Source organism: Thamnophis sirtalis, unplaced genomic scaffold (assembly GCF_051295495.1).
Source record: "Thamnophis sirtalis isolate CommonGarterSnake01/CBP01778 unplaced genomic scaffold, rThaSir2_p1.2 scaffold_3, whole genome shotgun sequence".
In the NCBI taxonomy this organism is placed as follows: Eukaryota; Metazoa; Chordata; class Lepidosauria; order Squamata; family Natricidae; genus Thamnophis; species Thamnophis sirtalis.
This window is the reverse complement of record NW_028261383.1, coordinates 116837383-116861000: the sequence shown is the minus strand read 5'-3', so window position 1 is coordinate 116861000 and position 23618 is coordinate 116837383. Positions and strand designations below refer to the sequence as shown.

The 23618-nt window shown below is 43.9% G+C and overlaps 1 protein-coding gene and 1 pseudogene across 2 annotated transcripts in view; one reads left to right on the top strand and one right to left on the bottom strand.

Moving 5' to 3' along the window:
* LOC148048124 (cytochrome P450 2C20-like) overlaps positions 1 to 23618 on the bottom strand; it is a 42921-nt gene extending 19303 nt beyond the window's left edge. Inside the window, exons 1-2 of one of the 2 annotated variants that reach the window (XM_087709806.1) lie at positions 23359 to 23618; positions 2737 to 2899 (exon numbers count right to left, since the gene is read on the bottom strand). In XM_087709806.1, the coding sequence (XP_087565932.1) occupies positions 2737 to 2899; positions 23359 to 23532 (337 nt within the window). In that variant the 5' untranslated portion in view covers positions 23533 to 23618. The remainder of the gene's footprint in view (positions 1 to 2736; positions 2900 to 23358) is intronic. The other variant, XM_087709805.1, reaches the window with a different exon arrangement.
* LOC148048125 (uncharacterized) lies at positions 3959 to 6522 on the top strand (annotated as a pseudogene).

The following is a 23618-nucleotide window of genomic DNA, read 5'->3' as shown; positions in this document are numbered from 1 at the left end:
AGAGCCAGGGATGGAAGCCATCCCTCCATCCTAGTGCTTCTCGACCTCTCAGCAGCCTTCGATACCATCGACCATGATATCCTTCTGCGACGGTTACGAGAGGTGGGGGTGGGAGGCACCGTTCTTCGATGGTTCTCCTCCTACCTCTCGGACAGGTCGCAGTCGGTGTTGGTCGGGGGGCAGAGGTCGACCCCTAGGCACATGAAATATGGGGTTCCTTAGGGTTTGGTCCTATCCCCCCTCCTGTTTAACATCTACTTGAAGCCACTGGGTGAGATCATTCGACGGCACAGGATAAAATACCACCAGTATGCGGACGATACCCAGCTGTATCTGTCTGCCCCATGCTAACTCAGTGAAGCGGTCGACGTGATGTGCCAGTGCCTGGAGGCTGTCAGGGTCTGGATGGGGCTAACAAGCTTGTGCTCAATCCAGACAAGACCGAGTGGCTGTTTCCCTCCCAAAAATTTGGTTAGCATTCCATCACTCAGGCTGGGGGGTGAAATTTTACACCCCTCAGACAGGGCTCGCCACTTGGGAGTCCTCCTGGACCCACAGCTGACTTTAGAACATCATCTGTCGGCTGTGACCAGGGAGGCATTTGCCCAGGTTCGCCTGGTGCACCAGTTGCGTCCCTACCTGAACCGGGAGGCACTCGCAACAGTCACTCATGCCCTCGTGACCTCAGGACTGGACTACTGCAATGCGCTCTACATGGGGCAGCCCTTGAAGAGCATTCGGAGACTTCAACTCATTCAGAATGCAGCCGCGCGAGCGATTGTGAGTGCACATCAGTACACCCACGTTACACCTATCCTCCGCGAATTGCACTGGCTGCCGATTGGTCTCCAGATACGCTTCAAGTTGCTAATTGTCACTTATAAAGCCCTTCATGGTATTGGACCTGGGTACTTGAATTGGCCTGCTGCCAATTACCTCCCAAAGACCCATTAGATCGCACAGGGTTGGCCTCCTCCGGGTTCCGTCTACCAGCCAATGCCATCTGGCTATGACCCAGGGGAGGACCTTCTCTGTGGCAGCTCCGGCCCTGTGGAACGAACTCCCCACAGTGATTCGGACCCTCACCTCTCTCCAGGCCTTCCGAAAAGCCGTTAAAACCTGGCTGTGTCGGCAGGCCTGGGGTTGATGCTTGTCTTGTACTTTTGTGTTCCCTTTCCCCTTTTGAGTTGTTCACCACCCTGAGTCCCTCCGGGAATAGGGCGGCATATAAATAAAACAAATCTCAATCTCAATCTCTCTTTTCAGTAAGTAGAAAAAATGGGAATTCAGTTATTTTTGTATAGTAGAGGTTTTGTTCACAGAAAATAAGTACCTTCCACTTGCTCTCTTATTTGGTTGCTTCATTATGTACCACAATGTCACTGTAAATTATAAGCAACCACATAGATTTTGTCCATTACAACCTCTCTCCAACCTAGTTCTTGAGGACTTTGATATGCTTATCATTCCTACCTAATTCCATCAACTCTCCTTCCTACCACACTTCATTCATTTCATTTCATTTCCTTTATTTGTATGCCGCCCTTTTCCCTGGGGAGACTCAGGGCGGCTCACAATTCAAAAAGGGAGGGGGGGGAAGACAAACAGTATTCCAATATGGAAACAATACAACATATTAAAAGAGAGCACAACAGTCACGCAATTCGGGTGGGGTTGGAATCTTAACCCCAGGCCAGCCGGGACAGCCAGATCTTCAAAGCGGCGCGGAAGGATTGGAGGGTGGTGAGGGTCCGAATCTCCATGGGGAGTTCGTTCCAGAGGGTCGGAGCAGCCACCGAGAAGGCTCTCCTCTGGGTAGTTGCCAGTTTGCACTGGCTAGTAGATGGAATTCGGTGGAGGCCTAATCGATGCGATCGTATTGGTCTAGGGGAGGTAATTGGCAGTAGGCGGTCTCTCAAATACCCAGGCCCACTACCATGAAGGGCTTTATAGGTGATAAGTAGCACCTTGAAGCGCACCCGGAGATCGACAGGCAGCCAGTGCAGCTCGTGGAGGATAGGTGTAACGTGGGTGAAGCGAGGTGCACCCACAATCGCTCACGCGGCCGCATTCTGGACTAGCTGAAGTCGCCGAATGCTCTTCAAGGGCAGCCCCATGTAGAGCACATTGCAGTATGTACTGCACTTCCCAGTATTGCACTTCCCACAATTACAACTCTCTCTAGAGAGCTAAGCCTTTGCACAATCTTTCTGAAATATGATCATTTGAGTCTAGTCATTTGTGCTTTGAGTGAAAATCCTGGAGAGATTTGTTCAATGATTTTTTTTTCCTGGACATCCATAATATTCTCAAGAGTTTTCTCTGGAATCTTCTCCAACATCAAAGCTTAAAAGGCATCAATATTTTCTCTATCCTGCTTCTTCAAAATCCAAATTATTTTGAAGGCACATGAAGTTGATATTCAAGATTAATTTGGATAACATAAGTCAAAAAGTGTCTTTGTTGGTAAACCACTTTGTATGTCTTCCCAAAGGACCAATTTAGAGGTCAAATTATTGTTATTGTTTGTTGTGGTTGTTATTTTGCATGTGAGCAACAATCTGAGCAGACTTGAGAAGCGACCAGTTTTTTCAAGAAACATGACCAAATCTACATCTTTACAAGACATTTCAAGTGCATCTTTCACAACTATCAATATTATTAATGGCATTCAGACAATGTTTACAGAAAATTAAAGAAAAACAGTAACTAATGAAGAAATGAAAAGGGACCAACCTTTCCCTTGGAACAATTGCTTATGAGCAGGCATTTCAGATCGCCCAGCAAATTCTTCTGAATGATCTACCAAAGCATCTTTTACCATGGCATACCCACAAAGAACAACCATCGGTTCTGATCCATTCCAGACAGTAAATATAGGTCCATATTTCTCAGCAAGCTAAGGACAGAATTAGATGAAAATTCAGTTAATTAGGTGACAAACCATTTTTGGTGAAATTATTATAAAGTATTGTAGGAAGTTAAAACCCCTCTATAAAATAATGAAATATTTTAGGAAATATTAAAAGAGCAGAAAAATTCCTTTAAAAAGGAGTCAGAAACTCAGCTTCCACCCACCTTTCTCAATGGGCCATTAAGGCCTGAGCCAGTCTATTCTATATAACAAAGATCTACCCCCTTCAGGCATACCCATCTAGCAACCAAAACTCACTACAAGGCACCCGTGAAAATTACATCAGCCAGCAATTCAAACAAGCTTGGTTCTCAGGATAGCCTACAAAGTTAGCTAAGACCGCTTCCACCTCCACCCCTGGAAGTATGACCACCAATCAGAATGCATTTCTTACACAGGAATAGGAAGCTCTGGGGTGGGACCCAGATAGGACAAAAAACCAGGGCACTCTCAGCATCTTCTCCCTTTTCTGTTCAGGAGCTCAAGCCATATGATCCTGTCCACCATTAAACCATCTTTCCAAGCAGCCTCCATGTTTTCCAGTGTCTTTTCCCCATTTGGAACTGAACCCAGAAAGATATTTCTTCCAACAGTATTTTTGAAATACTTCTTAAATTTGCCAGAACTTCAATAACTGTTAATACCTATAAAATACTTCAATATAATTATGATCCAGTACATGCTATATATCTCCTACCGGGTAAGTGATAGACCACGTTATGTTGGCCTTTGTGGGTATTTGTGGATCAGTGACGTGCGGTGAGGTTTATGGCTGGTTAGGCAGTCTTCTCCCCCAAAATCACACTGTCTAAAGCACTTTCTTTCTTTTGCCTGCCTGAGTTCTGACAGGCGGGCAAAAGAAAACACCAGCCTGCCTCTGGCTTTCTTTTGGCTGCTGCTATGTCCGACATAGAGGCGGGCAAAAGAAAGCCAGCGACCGGCTGGCGTTTTCTTTCTTTTGTGTAGAGATGGCCTCTGGGCAAAAGAAAGAAAGCGGAGTTGTCGGTGCTGCTTTTGGTGAGCGGAGCACGAGCAGGCGGCACAATGAGCTCCATTCTGGATGTCTGGAACCTCTACCAGAACCTGATCAACCTCTCGCTGAGGGAAGAGCTGGATGCTTCCACCTCTGCCTTCTTCTGCAGCCGCTCGGCCTGCTCCTCTAAGGCGATGCTGCCGGGCGGCAGGGACTTGGCAGTGTGGTTGCTGCGCAGCCTCTGGAGCCCCAAAGGTGAGCAGCCATGGCCCCTGCTGCGCCTGGACCACTCGGTCAGCCTGACTGAAGGCAAGGCGGCCCAGCCGCAGCCGCCCCTGCCACCGGGGCTTCCCGCTGCTCAAGCCGCCCAGCGCACCTGCCCTGTCGTCCCACTACAAGGCTGAGCTCTGCCGCATCTTCACTGAGAGCTGCCGCTGCAAGTATCGCACCAACTGCCAGTTCGCCCACGGCTCGTCCGAGATGCGCTCCGTCAACTGCCACCCCGAGTACAAGACGGAGCTGTGCCACAAGTTCTACTTGCACAGTGAGTGTCCCTACAGCTCCCGCTGCCACTTCATCACTTCCCTGAGGAGACGCAGGTCTTTGGCAGCCTCCCCACCCCTCCTGCGCCAGAGCTTCAATTTATCTAGTGCCTGCCACGCCTCCCCCATTGCTTGGCCTGCCCGACCTGGCCTCCTTTGCTCGTGTGCCCTGCGTCTCATCCCCGCCCGCCTCCACCGACCTCCTCTCGCCTGCCTTTGAGCACCTCAACCTGGAACTGCTCGCCCTGGTGGCCTCCTTCAGGGACTCACTGGTTCTGACCCCCACCGGGACCTGCTGCTCCTGTCACTACGGGAGGCAGCCATCAGGGGCGGCTCGCTTCAGAGCCCCTGGGACTACTTCTCAGAAAGAAAGTGGCCGCCTGCCTCTGGCTTTCTTTTGCCCACCTCTATGTCGGACATAGTGGCAGGCAAAAGAAAGCCAGCAGCTGGCAGCTACTTTCTTTCTTTTGCTCAGATACTGCAGCCCGCCTGAGCTACCTTTTCCAGCTGTGTCACAATCACAGAGGAGTTCAACTCTGCTCTTGCCTGCCATCATAAAAATGTAAAAATATAAAAGGAAAAAGGCAAGAGCTGCTGAGGTCAGGCTGGGTTAGCTGCTGCCAGAGTCCTCAATGGATTCCTCTCCTTAACTGTTTAAAAAAGTCTCTTAAAAAACGCCCTCTACAGGAGGAGCCAAGAGAACCAAGTGCCTCATCTACATAAGGAATTTTTTGCCTTTTAACCCTTGCTTAATTCTGCTTGAGTGATCATAAAGTCAGACTAAATGAGGCACGTGGTTCTCCTGCCTCCTACTGAAGAGGGCACTTTTTAAGAGGCTTTTTTAAACAGTTAAGCACTAAGCAGAGTCATCCACTGTGACTCTGGCAGCAACTACCTCAGCCTTTTTCCTTTTAATTTTTTTTTCTTTTCATGATGACAGTGATGAGGCTCTGCCTCCTCTGCCTACCCTGACTGCAGATCACTGTTGTGGATTGGATTATAGAACCTAGCTTGAAGAGAACAGCTTTGAGCTCCTCGAAATAAAACTCTGCTTTGGTTATACTTCTGACATACTAGCACAAAAGAACCAAAATGCAGAAGTTTTATTCTTATCATTAACAAAAAAAAAGTTATATGTTACAAAGGTAAAAGTAAGCTTGAAAAATATTTTGGTGAGAGCTTCTTAAAGTTGGTCAAGTGATTATTTGCTGTGTCAAGGACAGGCCTTGGGACTTCTGGTGAAGATGACCAACTGACAACACACCCACGGAGAGATCATAGGAGCTCCCTGAGAAGGATTTTTTTTCTAGACTGTCACTTTTTCTTCTAAACAGAAGAAACCAACATTCCTTTAGTTTATATGACTCTCCTGGGTTAGGGAGTGTTCTAGAATCATCGATCTTCCATACAGCAACAGTCTGCAAGTTAGCTTCAGGAGATGAGCTTCAGAACATGGTAAGTTAACAGCTGAAAGGTGTTACTTCAAATAAAGTGTCACTTTATTTGAAAAGCAGCACTTTTTGGAATTTATTTTTCAAATGTTGTGTCTTTGATTTCTTAATCACTTTTAAGGACTATTAATCTTTATTAAGCTAGAAAAGATTTTATTTAGCCACAGCCTGTTATTCCTTTGAGGATCTGTGCCATTTTGAGGATTTTTTTTCTCATTGTTAAACAAGTAAGAAAGATACTGAGATCGCTACATACTCTGCCAAGGACCATGTCATTGCCCAGGTGCTCAACTGGGTGTGGAGGAGGTGGCCAAAGAAGCCAATTAACACAAAGTTCCTTCCCTTCCACATCTCAGCAACATGAGCTCTCCGCTCAATGGAGCTGCCTACTCTGGAGGAGTTGTGTGGTGGTACCTCAGAGGCTGCAGCAGCCAGTTTTGGAAGCTCTTGAGCGAGGATGCATATTAACTTTTCAGGGCCTTTCATGGACAGACTTTTATCGTGGTTGTGGATGCTTACTCAAAATGGCTTGAGGTGGTACTCATGAAATCTATCATCTCAGACTCAATGATCAAGACCCTTAAAAGGCTGTTTGTGACCCATGGACTACCAGACATCCTCGTTTTGGACAACAGGCCATAGCTCATATCAAGCAAGTTCGAGCTGTCATGGTATTCGTCATGCCCTGATTACACCAGTGGTGGAATCTGGGCGATACAGCCCAGTATGGCTGTACCGCTAGTAGCTGGGAGCAGCAGCCATCAAATTAGTATGGTGGTTCATTTGGCCCACCCTATATATAGTGTTTATAACGTGACCAGGCAAATGAGCACACGTGCACATCATGTGGAGCCTGAGCCTCCTCCGCCGAGCAGCTGGGTGTTGCAGAGTGGTGGCTTGCACATGCATGCGCAGCACATGTGCCAGACTAGGATGCTGGTCCCATGTGCAGTGTACCGGTTGTGACAGGATCCACAACCCACCACTGGATTGCACCATTGCTAACAATGGGCAAGCTGAGCAGATGGTCTGATCAGCAAAGGAAGCACTGGCAAGGATGGGCCCAGGGGACTGGCAAACACAGATAGCTGAGTACCTCCTGGTCCAGCATGTTACACCAAGCTCCACCACCAACAGGAGTCCAGCCAAACTACTAATGGGTCATGGCCTGTGGACCAACTTAAACCGGCTGCACCGAGAGTACTCCTCCAAGGTCCCTGCAGACTCGATCAGCCAGGTCTAGTCATTGTCACTGGGTGACCTTGTCTACACCCACAACCACGCTGGGAGCTCTTGCTGGATTCCTGCCTGGGTAGTGGACGTTACTGGGTTGCATTCCTACAAGGTAGCACTCAAAGATAGCAGGTCGTGGTGCTGCTACATCAACCGTGTGACCGCCTCGGAACCTCTGTCTGCAACCAGCCAGAATGGACTCCAACAGAGACAACCCCAGCTAAAGACATTCCAGCTCAGCCACCACAAAGAACTGTATCAACAAAGGACTGTGGTGAGTCACAGATACGTACATCACCCGGAACTTAACAGGCAAGTTTGGGACTTTTTCTTCATTGATATTAACAAGATTGAAAAATCCTAGATAAAAAGAGTTTATAACTACTTGATTGACATTCTAGAGAAGAAGAAAAGTTATACTATGAAGATAAGCTGGAGGGAATGATTTAAATTTAATGAGTCTATTGGAATCAGGATGGATTTTTATCTGTTTGATATTTGTAACTGAAAGAAAGTGTTAATATAACACTTTGAAAATGTATTTTTTTATATAATGCTTAAGTTATTCCTCAAGATTGTAAAATATTACTGAAAGTGTACTGGAAAGTATTAATGTTAAGGAGCATTTAAATAAAAAAGATGTATTATCTTAAAGAAAAGTTTTGAGTCTATAAATGCATGTATACAAAAAGAAAAAAAATATTCTACGAGGTTAACTTGGAGGGACTGATTTAAATTTAATGATTTAATTGGAATTAGTTGGATGTTTATTGGTTTGATCTATGTAATTGAAGGAAAGCTCTAATGCAGCTTGTGCTGTGTTTATAAAATGAGTTTGGACATTGTTTTTTCTTCTATATATAATTTTTGAGTAATATTTAAAGCTTGTGAAATATTACTGAAAACAAATTTGAAAGTATGTATGTTAAGAGGAAATTTAAAAAAAGATGTATTAGAACTTACTGATTTTAGAAATGTTTTTACAAAAAAATTTAATGTTTTGAAATGGATGGGGAAAAGTGCTTTTTTTCCTTTTAAGGTTAAATAATTTGAAAGGATATAATGAATTTTGTTAAAATAAATGGTGACAATTTACAAAAATTATTTTTTTTTGAGAGAGAGACCAATGTATTTATTTATTTTTTTAAATATAATTTTTATTAAACATTATTACCTTTAAAAACAGAAAGAAAAATACAACAACATAAGAAAAGACAAAACATACATAACAATATAGAGTAAATATACAGCCTTTTGTATCGGCATTCATTAGTTATACATTTTTTTAAAGCGTAAAACATACAGATACAAATACAATTTTAAACATACAACCCCCCTCCCCTCCCCCCCCTGCGGTGACAGTCATTCACAACCCAACTTTTTTCTTTCCTTCCTCATTGTTAGGTCTCTAAGCCACATCTTCTCATTGCAAAGTTCAGGGATCTATTACAATACCCATGTTCACTTTTAACTTTCCCCATTTTAAGTCCCTGCTGTTCTCCTTGTCGCCCACATATACCATAAGTTCCAGCTAAGATAGTGTTCCGTTTCTCCTTTGTCCCTCAGCCAATCCGTCATTCTATCCATTTCTGCACATTCGTAGATCTTTTTAATTATAGCATCTTCCGACGGTATGGTAGTGGAGTTCCAAAATTTTGCATAAGTTATTCTTGCAGCCACAATTATATGTAGGCTCAAATGCCATATTGAACTGCTTATGTTTTCTGGTTTAATGCTTAGTAGAAGGTTCTCGGGTCTCCATTCCATGTTTGCCCCGGTAACCTCTTTTAGCCATTTTTTAATTCTTTTCCAATATTTTGTGGCCTCAGTACAGGACCACCAAATATGGTAGAATGTGCCATCCTTTCTTCCACATTTCCAACACAATGGAGATAACCCAGGGAACATCTTGGCTAACCTCGTTGGGGGGAAGTGCCACCTATAAACCATCTTGTATATGTTTTCTTTGAATGCTGTAGATATTGTAAGTTTAATGGTCTTACTCCATAGATCCCACCATTTGCCCATTTCAATTTCATAGCCAAGGTTTCTCTCCCATGCTATTAGAAGGCTTTTGTCCATCTCTTCATTAGCATCTTGGCAGGTCAAAAATTGGTAAATCTTCGATAACATTTTCTTGTCTCCTCCAAACAAAATCTTATCTAGCCCCTGAGGGTTTGGGTAGATCCCAAAACTTTTAAACCTGTTTCTAACCTGTAAATATTCCCACCATTCCAAATTTCTGCCCTGCTGCTCTAATTCCATCTTTGTTTTCATGTTGCCATCTTCTGTCATGATGTCTTTATATGTTATGTTTCTTGTCCAATTAAATACACTGGGATGCGTTAAGGCCTCTAATGGTGCCAACCAGCACGGAACCCTAAGATAGTATTTTTTCCTCATCTTTTCCCAGACCCCCATCAAAATCTTCCGAATATAATGTCCCATGAAATACCTATGGGGGGGGTGTCTCTTTCTTGCCAGAGGGAGGCATGCCATCCCTGAGGGAGGTCATGTCCCTCTATAGCCAATAGGCACCTTCTACTCAACATCACCCAATCTTTCACCCATGTCATGATTGCTGCGTTATAGTATGCTTCCCAGTTGGGTACTCCGAAGCCTCCCAGTTCTCTACGTTTTTGCAATATTTGGGCTTTAATTCGTGCTTTCTTGCCTTGCCATATAAATTGAGTCACTATTGTCTCCAAAGATTTTAAAAAATTTTTGTCCAATTTAGTTGGTGCCGTTTGAAACAGAAACAAAAATTTTGGTAATATATATGTCTTGACTGTCGCAATCCTGCCCATCAGAGACAGTTGTTTACCACTCCAATTAGTCATATCTTTAGATACCTGCTGTAGCAATTTCATATAGTTATCTACCTTGATAGAGGAGCATCTCTCCGTGAGCCAAATTCCCAAGTATTGTACTTTGTGGGCCATGTTGATCCCTAACAGGCTTTGTACTTCCCTTTTCTGGTTCAGAGTCATATTCTTAATTAACAGTTTTGTCTTCTCTTTGTTTATACGTAGCCCCGCTATCCTACCGTACTCCTCTATTTTATGTAAAAGTTGTATCCCAGAAGCCATAGGATCCTCCAGGATAAAAACAAGGTCATCGGCGAAAGCCTGGACCTTAAATTCCTGAGCTTTAGCTCGTAACCCTTTAATTTGTGTGTCACTTCTCACTATTCTAAGAAGGGGTTCTAATGTGAGGATGAACAGTAGGGGGGATAACGGGCATCCTTGTCTTGTGCCTTTACCAATCTCAATATCACCCGCCTCTTCTCCATTTACCAATAATGTTGCGGTTTGTCGTACATAAATTGCCCGAATTGCATTTAAGAAGCTTTCTCCAAACTTCATATTTTCTAGTTGTGACAACATAAAGTTCCAATTTACCCGATCAAAAGCCTTTTGTGCATCAAGAAACATAAAGGCCACTTGTTTATCCGGCCGAGCTTCATAATATTCTAAGGCATCCAAAATAATTCTAACATTATCTTTCAAATGCCTTGACGGCAGGAAGCCGTTCTGATCAGGGTGTATAAATTTGTTAAGGAACAATTTAAGTCTATCTGCCAGTATAGCTGCAAAGATTTTATAATTCACATTCAAAAGTGAAATGGGCCTATAGTTTTTAATTTGGGTGCGGTCAGCTCCAGCTTTAGGCAAAAGGGTTATATAAGTCTCGGCCCATGATTTTGGTGCGATAGAATCCGTCAAGACAGCATTAAATATTACTATCATCTCTTGTCCTAAAATTTCCCAAAAAGATTTATAGATTTCAAATGGCAAGCCATCCATGCCAGGAGTTTTGTTGTTTTCCATTTTTTTGACTGCCTTTTCTAATTCATCTATTGTTATCTTTTGGTTCAGTACCCCTTTTGCTTCATTTGAGATCTTGGGTAGATTTGCATTGTCTAAAAATTCCTTAATTTGGTCCTCAGAAACTTCTTCCCTACTATATAGTTGCTGAAAAAAACCTTGGATAATTTCCTGTTTCTCCCCCTTGGTTTCTACTAATTCCCCTTTACTATTCTGCAGTTGAGCTATACGTCTGCTCTCTCTTTCTTTTCGAAGTCTATAAGAGAGCCAACGACCCGGTTTGTTAGCATGCTCAAAAAAGTTTTGCTTAATCCCCCTAAGTTTCCGAACGACATCCTCCTGGTCTAGAAGAGACATCCCGTGCTGAATTCTAGCCATTTCTTCTTTTTTCCTATCATCTAGTGGGTTCTGTTGCAAGGCTTTTTCTACCACTTCCAGTTTAGCTACCCATTTTGCCCTCTCTTCTAATTTTTTCCTGTGTGTGCCTGTTGTATGTTTAATAGCTAGGCCTCTCATATAAGCCTTGGCCGTATCCCAAAGTATTTGTGGGGTTACTCCTTTCCTATTTTCTTTAAAAAAAAACCTCATTTCCCTTTTAAACATTTGCTGAAATTCTTGTTCTTTCACTATCTCTGTATTCAACATCCACCTTCTCTTCCTCCCCTGCCTTACTCCTTCCCACACCAATAAGAGTGGATTATGATCGACCCAGGTATTAACCTCAATTGCTGCTTCCTTAATCAAATCCCCAATTTCTGGTGTCAACCAGGCCATGTCGATCCTAGAACAGGATTGATGTCTATGTGAAAAGAAAGTAAATTGTTGTTTCTGTGGGTGGAGTTCACGCCATACATCCTTTAATTCATATTCCTCCCTCATGTCTTCAAAGGTTTTGGGGAGAACTCTCCTCCTTTCTCTTAATTCCCCTCCCCCTTTTGGATGTTTCCTGGGTTATAATCCATTGTCCTATCTGCCACCGCATTATAATCACCCACCACACATATATGATCATAGCCTAACTCTGCAATTTTTAAATGCAACTTTCTAAAGAAAGTACTTTGGCTGTCATTCGGTGCGTATATGGCCACCAGCAAAATTTTATATCGACCAAATTTCAATTCGACCATTAAGATTCTACCCTCCCCATCCGTATACACCAATTTAGAATCGATATGGTCTTTAACATACAACACAATGCCCCTTTTCTTTTCATCTGCTAAACTTGTATACATTATACCCAGCCGGGGGTAATACAACACATTTTGCTGGTGGTTCGCTATATGTACTTCTTGCAAGCATGTTAAATCACAATTCAAATAGAGCATTCAGTATTTTATTTCTCTTTCTTAGTGAATTCAAACCATTTATATTTAAGGAAATTAAGCGGAGTTCATCCGCCATGTTTATTTGTTTAAGGCTTTAGCTTTCGTTGTTTGCCTCGTTTGTGGTCTCTCATCTCTCCTTTGTTTCTCATTTCCCCCTTTCTCATCTCCCGGGACACTATTCTTTCGCTCCTCTCCTCGGCTCTTGTTGTCCAATTCTCCATTGTTATTCTGAGTTCCCTTCTTCAACTGGCTTTCCATAAAGTCTTGTGCATCTTGCAATGATTCAATCCGAAACCTCTGGCCTTGCCAGAGAAAAGATAACCCTTCTGGGAAAAGCCACCTATACATCACCTGAAGTTTCCTCAATTGTGTTGTTAGGTCCTGATATTTCTGCCTCCTTTCCCTCACTCTTCTTGGTATCTGTTTTAGTACTATGACCATTTCCCCCGCATACATGGTATTCTGGTCACGTGCCTTCTGGTAAATTTCTTCTCTCAGGGATCGTTTAGTAAACCTCACGTGCACTTCACGTGGCAGTTTCTGTCTCCTAGTATAGGAAGTATAGACTCTATATACGTCATTGATGTCACTCTGTATCAACAACTTATCTTTCTGGGTGATCCCTGCTATCATCTCCACCATAATTTCCTTCAGTTTCTCCCCTCTTTCCTCTGGAATATTTTGAAATCTGAGAAAGAAGGCTGACTTTTCTAATTCCAACATAGCAATCTCATCTTCCAACCTTCTATTAATATGTAGCTGCCTCATCTCCCACCTCGCCATATTCTCTTCACTTTCCTTCATTTTTACTCCTAACTCTTGAATTTGACCCTCCTGTTTCTCCATTTTTGCCCAAATCTCCTTTTGCTGTGAATACAGCTGTTTCATTTCACCCCTCATGTCTCCCATTTCATTTTTAATGTCGGCCAGGGATTTTTCGGTGATCTCTTGATTCCTAGCCATATTATTTTGTATCGATAGCAAAGTTGTCTGTATGTTTTGCAATGTGGGTGCCTTCTCTACCCCTGCCATATTGTCTAAAGTTCTGTGTGTTATTGGAGGGGTTGTAGATGGGGACGGCTGAGTAGGTAATGCCGAGGTTTTTTTTCCCCCTTTGCCCAGCTCATATCAATTAAGTTAAGAATATCCCACTGCTTCATAAGCTATCTGCTACCAGTTTAAGCAATGTTCCAACTTACTTTGCTGCTATCTATACGGAAAAATATATATAAATATAGTCCCATAGAGAGATCTAAAAAAGGTACAGGAGGGGGCTCATATCAGGAAGAAAGGAAAGAAGGGGGGGGAAAATACATCAACACAAAAAAATCAAACCTCAAAGAGAAGAGAATAAAAAAGAAAAAAGGTTCAGCTCGAAGTGTTCCCCTTTCAAGTGTCCAACTCCAGCTCCAAAAGAGGAAAAGAGAAAACAATGCGCACAGTGGATATAATATTGACTGTCTCAAGTGGAGCCTTAAGCCTCCTCCTATAACAGCACAAAAGTTTTCCAAAAATCTTGGGAGCAGGCAGAACAAGTCGGCTGATTACTATCAGCTATGCCTCAGGGTAAAAAAACTTCCCTCTTCTCTGTTTCCACCAACCTAGGCCGCCTTCGATGACTCTTTATGATGTAAATCTGTCTTCAATTGTTAGTTCATTTGCTCCTGTTTGTCTTAATTGCCGCTAAAAGTCCCATCAAAGAGGGGGGGAAAAGATTGCCAGAGATGCAGTAACGAAATAGTAAATCCAACTTACTCTTCAAAAAAAATTAGGGTGTCCAGATTCACTCCGAAAATCCTACGCCAAACAAAAGTGCTGTGTCATGGCTGGGACCGCCATGCGTCCTTCTCCAGACGTCTGGGATCAGGGCTCCTCTGTCTTGCCGAGGAGATCGCACCTCCCCCCGCCTGCAGAGAAGCACCTCTGTTCTTCGCTGAGTCCCTCCAAGACCAGCGAACGACTGCTCTTTATGCTGCCAGACACCTGGTTGTCAGCTAGGCTACGGAGCGATTTCCAAGCCTGCCGCCATAGCCAATGACGTCACCGGAAGTCCCAATTTACAAAAATTATTAAGTGGAAACAGAAATATTAGTAAACGGAATAACAGAGTTGGGAGTGATCTTGGAGGTTCTCTAGTCCAACCCCCTGCTCAGGCAGGAAATACTATACCACGGGGCCTGCAAATAAAATGTGTCTTGCACTGGAAATGCCTACCCCTGGTTTAACAAAGGGGGGAAAGTTGCAATACATCACATGATGACAACGTCTTGTCACAAGTTTGACACCCTGGTTCCTGCCTGAGCCCTATATTACTTCAGACAAATGATTGTTCAAGCTATTTTAAAAAATTTCCAGTGTTGGACCATTCACAACTTTGGAGGAAAGTTTTTCACTGATTAATTGTTCTGTCAGAAAATTTCTCCTTAGTTCTTGGTTGCTACTCTCCTTTATTAGTTTCCATCCATTGCTTCTTGTCCTGCCTTCAGGTGCATTAGAGAATAGCTTGACTCCCTCTTCCTTGTGGCAGCCCCTGAGGTATTGGAACACTACTATCGTGTTACCCCAGTCCTTTTCATTAAATTAAATATACCCAATCCCAGCAACCGTTCTTTTTATGTTTTAGCCTACATTCCCCTGATCATCTTTGTTGATCTTCTCTGCACTCTGCACTGCTTCAACAGCAAGGAAGAAAAAGCAGAGATGTTTAAATTGATTGCTTTGTTCAAAGAAGATAATATAATTAATTATGTTTTTTTTTCATTTAGAAATAACTTCTGGATTTTATCCATGTGATGAAAAAAAAATGACACTTTGATTTTGGTTTTGCTGACTAAGTAGATTGTTGTTATAGAAATAAGTAGTGTGTTCTAATGTGCAAAAAGAAAAAGTTAAAGCGGCTGTAATGTTATCTTCTACTGTGCTAAAAAGTCAGAAGTTGATACTTTTTTTTTCTTTTCCCCCTTTAACTTTCATTTTCTTTTTCCTTCCTCTAGTTGCCCATTATTTTTATTTTGTATTTTATATTTTGATAAACTAATAAAAATTTGAAACAGAAAAGGAATAGGCCCAGGTTGAACTGACTTTTCAAAATGTAAGAATTATCTTTCTGTAATGCTCAAAAGTCTGCCATTGATATATTTGATTCATACATTAATTAGGACAGCGATTAGGAGCTTTCCTGAAGCCTTTGGAGGACTAAAAACTACCCTGCTTGTAGGATCATTCCCGAACTTCCGGTTTGCCCATAGAACTGTTTTTTGCGCTCTGGGGGTGGGGGGCAGGGCTTTTCACTTTTTTTCACTCTCCCCAAGCACCTATAAAGCCTCTGGAGCCTGGGGTGGGTGAAAAATGGCTTTAAAAAAAGCTGAAGTCAGCTGACACGGCAACATCTTCCGTGCCCTGTTAAATGGCTCTGCGTGGCACCTGTGGCACTCATGCCATAAGTTCACCATTCTGGCATTAGGAGCTGCGGTGGCACATTGGTTAGAATGCAGTACTGCAGGCTATTTCTGCTGACTGCTAGCTGACTGCAATTTGGCAGATCTAATCTCACCAGGCTCCAGGTTGACTCAGCCTTCCATCCTTCTGAGGTAGTAAAATGGGGACCCAAATTGCGGGGGCAATGTGCTGACTCTGTAAACCACTAGAGAGGGCTGTAAAGCATAGTGAAACAGTATATAATTATAAGTGCTATTGCTATAAATAAAGAAAGCACAGGCCATGACAAAATGGACTCAGAAGAAAAGGAAAGAAGTGAAAAATCTAAGCGTGAATGTAAAATTATTGCAAAAATAAAAATTAACATATTTCATGAAAAATAACAACATATAGTGTACATCAATTTCCCAACAGACTGAATGGAATGTGGATATAAGGAAAGAATATATAGGAGTGCTTCAAACAATGTACAAGGAATCATATTGCAAAGGGCCACTGATGTAGAAGTATACTAATGGACTATTTTATTTTATTTTTAATTAAGAAACATGTAAAACACACACACCCAAAACCTAGATGTACACCACATTTACACGATACAATATGAACAGGAGCTTCCTGTTCGTTCTAATAACAATTATCAATCGATACCACTCACCTTATATTATTTTTTTTCTATTGTATTTCATTTGGATTTCACCATTCTTAACTCTCTTATTTTACTGATACTATTATTTTTTGAGTTTTGTTATATTCCTTCATTGATTCTTGTTTCTTTCCTCCATCCACCTATACCATTTATCCCTTATCTGGTAGAATTCTGATTCTTCTTTTCCCTGGATTTCTTTAGTTAGTTTGTCCATTTCAGCACAATCCATAACCTTTCTTATTATTTCATCTTCATTTGGAATTAATTTGTTTTTCCATTTCTGAGCAAAGGCAATCATTGCTGCCGTAATTATATGTAGTATTAAATACTGGATTTCTTTTTTGTATTTCGCAGACATTATTCCTAATAAAAATACTTCAGGTTTCCATTCTATTTTAACCCCTGTTATTGCCTCCAGCCAATTTTTGATCCTTTTCCAAAAAAAATTTAGCCTCCTCACAGGTCCACCATAAATGGTAATATGTTCAGTGTATTGATTCGCATCTCCAACATTGTGGGGAGGTATTTGTTAAGATTTTAGCTAACCTTGTTGGTGCCAGGTGCCATCTGTAAAACATTTTGTACTGGTTTTCCTTGTATGCAACTGATAGTGTCATTTTTAAGTTTGTTCCCCAAAATTTTTCCCATTTGTCTAATTCAATATTATAGCCAAAGTTCTGCGCCCATTTTATCATTTGTTCTTTCATAATTTCCTCTTCCATTTTATACTTCAGGAGGAATTTATATATTCTCCCTATCATCTTTCTATCTGAGCTTTGAATAATTTTATCCAATTTGTGTGGTTCTGTTTTGATGTCATATAATTTAGTATCTTTATTGTATTTAGTTTTGATTTGGAGGTAAGTTAGCCAGTCAACTTTCATGTTCTGATCTGCCAATTCTTCAATTGTTTTTAAATGTCCCTGTCTATCAATTAAGTCTCTGAATCTTAGCATTTTGTTCAAATCTATAAAATTTGGGTGAGTCATCCTTTTGTTGGTGATAACCAATTTGGGATTTTCACATAGTGGATTTTTTTGATTTTGAGCCATTTTTGCAATAACGCTCTTCTGATTAAATGATTTTGAAAGTATTTCTGCATTTCATTTTTGTCATCCCACAGGAATGTATGTCAGCCTGTTTGCAAATCATGGCCTTCTAAGGTCAAAATTCTTTTATTCTTTAGCTCTACCCAATCCTTCACCAATGTTATTGTTACTGCTGATGCGTATAAATCCCAATTCGGTAATGCTAAGCCGCCCCTCTCCTTCCTGTCTTGCATTGACTTTAGTTTAATCCTCGCTCTTCATCCCTGCCAAATGAACCTAGCGGTTATTTTAATTTTTGAAAGAATTTTTTTGAAAGAATTTTTAATAGGAGCTGCTTGAATCAGGAATAAAAAAGATTCTTGGCAAAATATTCATTTTAATTGTCGCTATACATCCCATGAGTGATAACTGAATATTTTTCCAATTTTCTAAATCTTTCTTTATTTGTATCACCAATTTATTATAATTATTGTCTTTAATTGTGGAATATTTTGCTGACACCCAGATCCCCAAGTATTTCACTTTCTTAGTAATTTGCATTCTGGTTGCTACTTCCAGTTCCTTCTTGCTTTTTTGTCATGTTCTTGGTTATCATTTTTGTTTTGGAGATCCAGTAAGTCTGAGTTCTGCACATGTGCAGGATGGGAAAATGGCTGCCCAAGCTAAACGCTGGGCTTACAAAGAACGAAAAGAACGAATAATCTGCGGATTGAGATCCCGGCGATCAGCGAAAAGGAGTCCTGGCAGGAGATTAACTACTGGGCAAGCCGAAGAGGCATCTGCTTACATGGGGGGGCTGCTGCTGGACGGCCCCTGGACGGTTTTTGTGATCCCATTCTGGCCTCGGCGGTGTTGAAAACAGCGGGCGAGCAGCAGGCGTTTTTTCTCAGCTGCGCAGCGCTGCCGGTGAGACCCTGGGTTCGGGGCTTGTGTTTGACTGCTCTGGGCGGTGTGCTACATGAGGCAGCTTGCGCCTCGCCCTGAGGAATGGGCGGCTGTACTCCAACGGCAAAGTGGTCGGGACAGGGCAGCTGGTTTTGCTGCCGCCACTACAGTTTCCCCAGACCGCCTCCCCCCCACCCCCTTGTCTCTCTGGTGCGGCTCCTTCACTGCTTGCTGTTGCTGCTGCAGGCGGCGGGCAGATGATGGCAGAGTTTCTTTCCATCCCTGGGTGCCTGCAACATCTTTCGACGGTACCCGCCCGGTTTGCTGAACCCCTAGGGACTTTCCTGGACTGCCTCTGCTCCAGAGGGGGAGAAAACAATCTGGGCGCCCGTAGAGAATTGGGCGGCTGACTACAATTGCCACCACCATAGCCCTTCCGGATGCCTCCCCCTCCCCTCCCCCTGTGGCTCAGCCTTTGTATTATCACTGCCCTCGTTCTCTCCTGAGCTCTGTTTGTTTGGACTTCTTCCCCTGGTGGACTGGGAGAGTTTCTCATACAGCCTGTCATCAATATTGTGGAGCTTTTGTCTACTTCCCTTGCTGGTCATCTGGTCCTTCTCCAGCTGTGCTTTTAAACATTAAGTTTTGCCTAACCATAATTTGATTTTTTATTTTATTTTAATGAGCATTTATATGCTGCCCTTTTCCCTGAGGGGACTCAGGGCGGCTTACAACAATGGGGGGAAGGGAGTGCAAGACAAGACTTAAAAGAAAAAAAATGTGAATAAAGAAATTAACCATAAGAACACAACATTCCCAGGGCCTCTGGACGTGCTATCTCAGCCCCAGCTGCTTTGACTATTACTAGCTGCAACTGCCCTAGGAATACCAATACCATCTTGAACAGCACTTATTTAATTTCATCTATCATAGTGCCTTGGTTTTTGGACAAATGGGGATGCCCACTGCGCATAAGAAGGCCTTCTGCTCCCCTCAACCACCTTAGACTCTTGGGACCTTTTCAGCCTACCGGAGGGGGGGAAATTTTTAGGAATGTGGTGTGAATGGTATGTCTGATTGATGACTGTACCCACTTTTTTAACTTCATTACTGTTGTATTTTTTGTGTTTTAATTGACCTATGTGGGGAATGCATGGATGAGTGGCTGTGTTTGTGTGAGAGGATGACTGATTCGAAGGGCCTGTCGGGAAACACAGGGGCTATAGGGGTGGGTGGAGAGACTACAGATACGGGAGTGGGCCAGAGCATTATGGTCTTAACAGGGAGGGGCAGATATGGTGGGGATTTTAGGGCTGGCCATTACTGGGGAAGGAGGGCTCGCTACGTTACAGAGATCCCTCCTTCCAGCCCTATGAGTCCCACTCCAAGGCCAGATGGTGCGAGTAATCAGGACCCTGGTCTCAGGCTGCTGTCGCTAAATGCCAGGTCTGTAGTTCATAAGGCTCTCCTCATCCGGGACCTAATTTTAGACGAGAGGGCAGACCTGGCATGTATTACTGAAACCTGGCTGGGCCCGGAGGGAGGAGTCCCCCTTGTAGAGATGTGCCCAGAGGGTTTTCAGGTGCTTCATCAGCCGCGATCCCAGAAAAAGGGTGGGTGTGTGGCTATTGTTATCCCAGAGTCTCTAGTACCTCGTAGGATCCCTGCTCCGGAGCTTGTCGGGTGTGAGTCCCTGCTGGTGAAGTTGGACCTCAAGGGTCAAGTGGGCTTGCTGTTAACGTACCTGCCTCCCAACAGCGTTGCAGCAGCCCTCCCCTCGCTCCTCGAGTCAGTAGCCGAGCTGGCAATTGAGTTTCCCAGGCTTATGGTTCTGGAGGATTTCAATTTGCCTTCGCTCGGTGAACACTCTGATGGAGCGCAGGAGTTCATGGCTTCCATGACAGCCATGGGCTTGGCCCAAGTAATTTGGGGCCCGACTCACTCGGCGGGTCACATGCTCGACCTCGTATTCCTCTCGGAGCAGTGGAGTTGTGATCTTGGTTTGAGGGGTAGCGAGATCTTACCCCTGTTATGGTCGGACCACTACCTACTGAGGCTTGACTTTCGGAGACCAAACCCCCACTGTAGGGAGGAGGAACCGATTAGGTGGTTCCACCCCAGGCGACTTATGGACCCTTTGGGCTTTCAGATGGAGCTTGGTGTTGTTCCTGATACCCTCGCCCACAGTCCGGCGGAGACTCTGGTTGCTGCTTGGAATTCAGCAGCGGCAGGGGCTCTTAACCAGATTGCGCCTTTACGGCCGATCCGAGGCAGTGGATCCAGGAGGGCTCCTTGGTTTACTGAGGAACTCCGGGAGATGAAGCGCCGAAAGAGATGCCTAGAGCAACGATGGAGATCCAGTAAGTCTGAGTCAGACCGAGCACTTTTAACATCCAGCATCAGAGCTTACCTCCGGGCAATTAGGACGACTAAAAGAACACACATTGCCTCTCTGATTGCTTCCGCTGAGTCGCGCCCAGCCGCCTTGTTCAGGATAACCCATTCCCTCCTAAATAGGAGGGATACGAGCGATCCTTTGCAAGACAGAGCTGAGGATTACGTCCAATTCCTCGCGGATAAAGTTGCTCGGCTTCGGACAGACCTGGACTCCAATTGCGCAGAGCCAGCTGAGGCACCAGGGAGAATCTGGCAGGACATCACTGGATTGATTTTCAAGTTGTTACCCCTGAGGATATGGACAAGGCCATGGGAGCTGTAAGTGTCTCCACATGTGTGCTGGACCCGTGCGCCTCCTGGCTGGTCGCTAACAGCAGGGAGGTGACACGGGGTTGGATCCAGGCAGTTGTTACCGCCTCCCTTCGGGAGAGGTTCTTTTCCCCCACTCTAAAGGCGGTGGTGGTGAGACCCCTTCTGAAGAAGCCATCTTTGGATCCAGCTGTCTTAAACAACTATCGTCCAGTCTCCAACCTCCCCTTTGTGGGGAAGGTTGTTGAGAAGGTGGTAGCCTTTCAGCTCCGGCGGTCCTTGGAGGAAACCGATTATCTAGATCCCTTCCGGGATTTAGGCCTGGCTACAGCACGGAAACCGCTTTGGTCGCATTGATCGATGATCTCTGGAGAGCCAGGGATAGAGGTTATGCCTCCGTCCTAGTGCTCCTTGACCTCTCAGTGGCTTTCGATACCATCGACCATGGTATCCTTCTGCGACGACTGCAGGAGGTGGGTGTGGGAGGCACTGTCCTACGGTGGTTCTCCTCTTACCTCTCGGACAGGTCGCAGTCGGTGTTGGTCGGAGGGCAGAGATCGACCCCTAGGCCCCTGAATTATGGGGTGCCACAGGGTTCGGTCCTGTCCCCCCTCCTGTTTAATATCTACATGAAGCCGCTGGGTGAGATCATTCGACGGCACGGGATAAAATACCATCATTATGCGGACGATACGCAGCTGTATCTGTCCGCCCCATGCCCAACTCAGTGAAGCGGTTGACATGATGTGCCAGGGCCTTGAGGCTGTTAGGGACTGGAGGGGGTTAACAAGCTTGTACTCAATCCGGATAAGACCGAGTGGCTGGTGTGTTTCCCTCCTACTAATTGGCCAAGTGTTCCATCTCTCAGGCTGGGGGGTCAAACAGTATGCCCCTCAGACAGGGTTCGCAATTTGGGAGTCCTCCTGGACCCACAGCTGACTTTTGAACACCACTTGTCGGCTTTGACCAGGGGCCATTTGCCCAGGTTCGCCTGGTGCACCAGTTGCGTCCCTACCTCAACCGGGAGGCCCTCACAACAGTCAATCGCGCCCTTGTGACCTCTAGACTGGACTACTGCAACGTGGTCTACATGGGGCAGCCCTTGAAGAGCATTCGGCGACTCCAGCTTGTCCAGAATGCAGCCGCGCGAGCGATCGTGGGTGCACCTCGGTTCACCCACGTAACACCTATCCTCCGCGAGCTGCACTGGCTGCCTATTGGTCTCCGGATACGCTTCAAGGCGCTAGTCGTCACTTATAAAGCCCTTCATGGTATTGGACTTGGATACTTGAGAGACCGCCTGCTGCCAATTACCTCCACTAGACTGATTAGATCCCACAGATTAGGCCTCCTCCGAATTCCATCCGCCGGCCAGTGTCGACTGGCGACTACCCAGAGGAGAGCCTTCTCTGTGGCTGCTCCGACCCTCTGGAACGAACTCCCCGTGGAGATTCGAACCCTCACCACCCTCCAGGCCTTCCGCAAAGCCCTTAAAACCTGGCTGTTCCGACAGGACTCGGGCTACAGAACCGTTGCCCCATCTCGAATGGTATGACTATCATGTGTTTTAAATTATGCATTGTTTTGTGTCGTTTTTAATTTTGTATGTATCCCCCCCTTCCCTGGTTTGAGTTGTGAGCCGCCCTGAGTCCCCTTTGGGGGAAAAGGGTGGCATATAAATAAAATAAACATTCAAACATTTTGTCTTCATTGATCTTTAGTCCTGCCACTTTGCCATATTCTTCTAATTTTTGAATTAATTTCAGGCTGGATATTTTATTTTATTTTTACAAAAAAAGGTTACAGATGGAAAAAAATGTGCATGGAAGAGAATAATTGATTCATTTGAAGGATGGAAGCAGGAACAAAATGCTACCATTCATGAAGACAAACTATCTCTGGTAACCTAAATTGGCTTCAAGGAACTGGATTTCCATAATATTATAGGAAAGACTTTGTGTTTCTGTATGTCTTTGATGGCATCTAGTTATCATCTGGATTTTTTTCAGCCCAGATGAACTTTATTAGGACAGAGGTTGTATCTGCATTTCAACAATCTGGAATCAAATGGAATTTTCAGTGAATTTGATGCTACCGGTAATCCAAATGATACAATTTTGAGGCTCATAGATTTATTTTTTCTAAAGTTTTTCTTGTTACTATATGTTTTAATGAACTTTGAAACCTCCATTGCTGGTTTATCAGATTGCTACAAGGTGACTTTATATTACAATTCCCTTTGAAGAAATGAGCCACAAATAAAATTGTTCTTTATAAAATAAATCAAGCTAATGCAATTAAAGAAGCTATAAATATCTTTCAAAGGTCAGAAACTTTGAAGAAGTACAAGAGTTAACTAGCCTTACCTTTTGAGAATGTTTATACAAAGGTAGTACATCTCGCTGAAAGAGGTTCCCCAAAATAGGCCATGGAGCAGGTCCAGGGGGCAGCTGCCCTTTTCTCTTGTACATTTGGAAATATGAGACAAGAGTGAAAAGTATACAGAGAAGAAGCGCAACTCCTGTCCATGTCAGCTCCATCCTCTTCTGAGTTATTTTCCTCTTCAAAACTCCCAGAAACGGTTTCAATGAGACAATATTGAAAAAAGAAGGCAACTGGAGCCCCA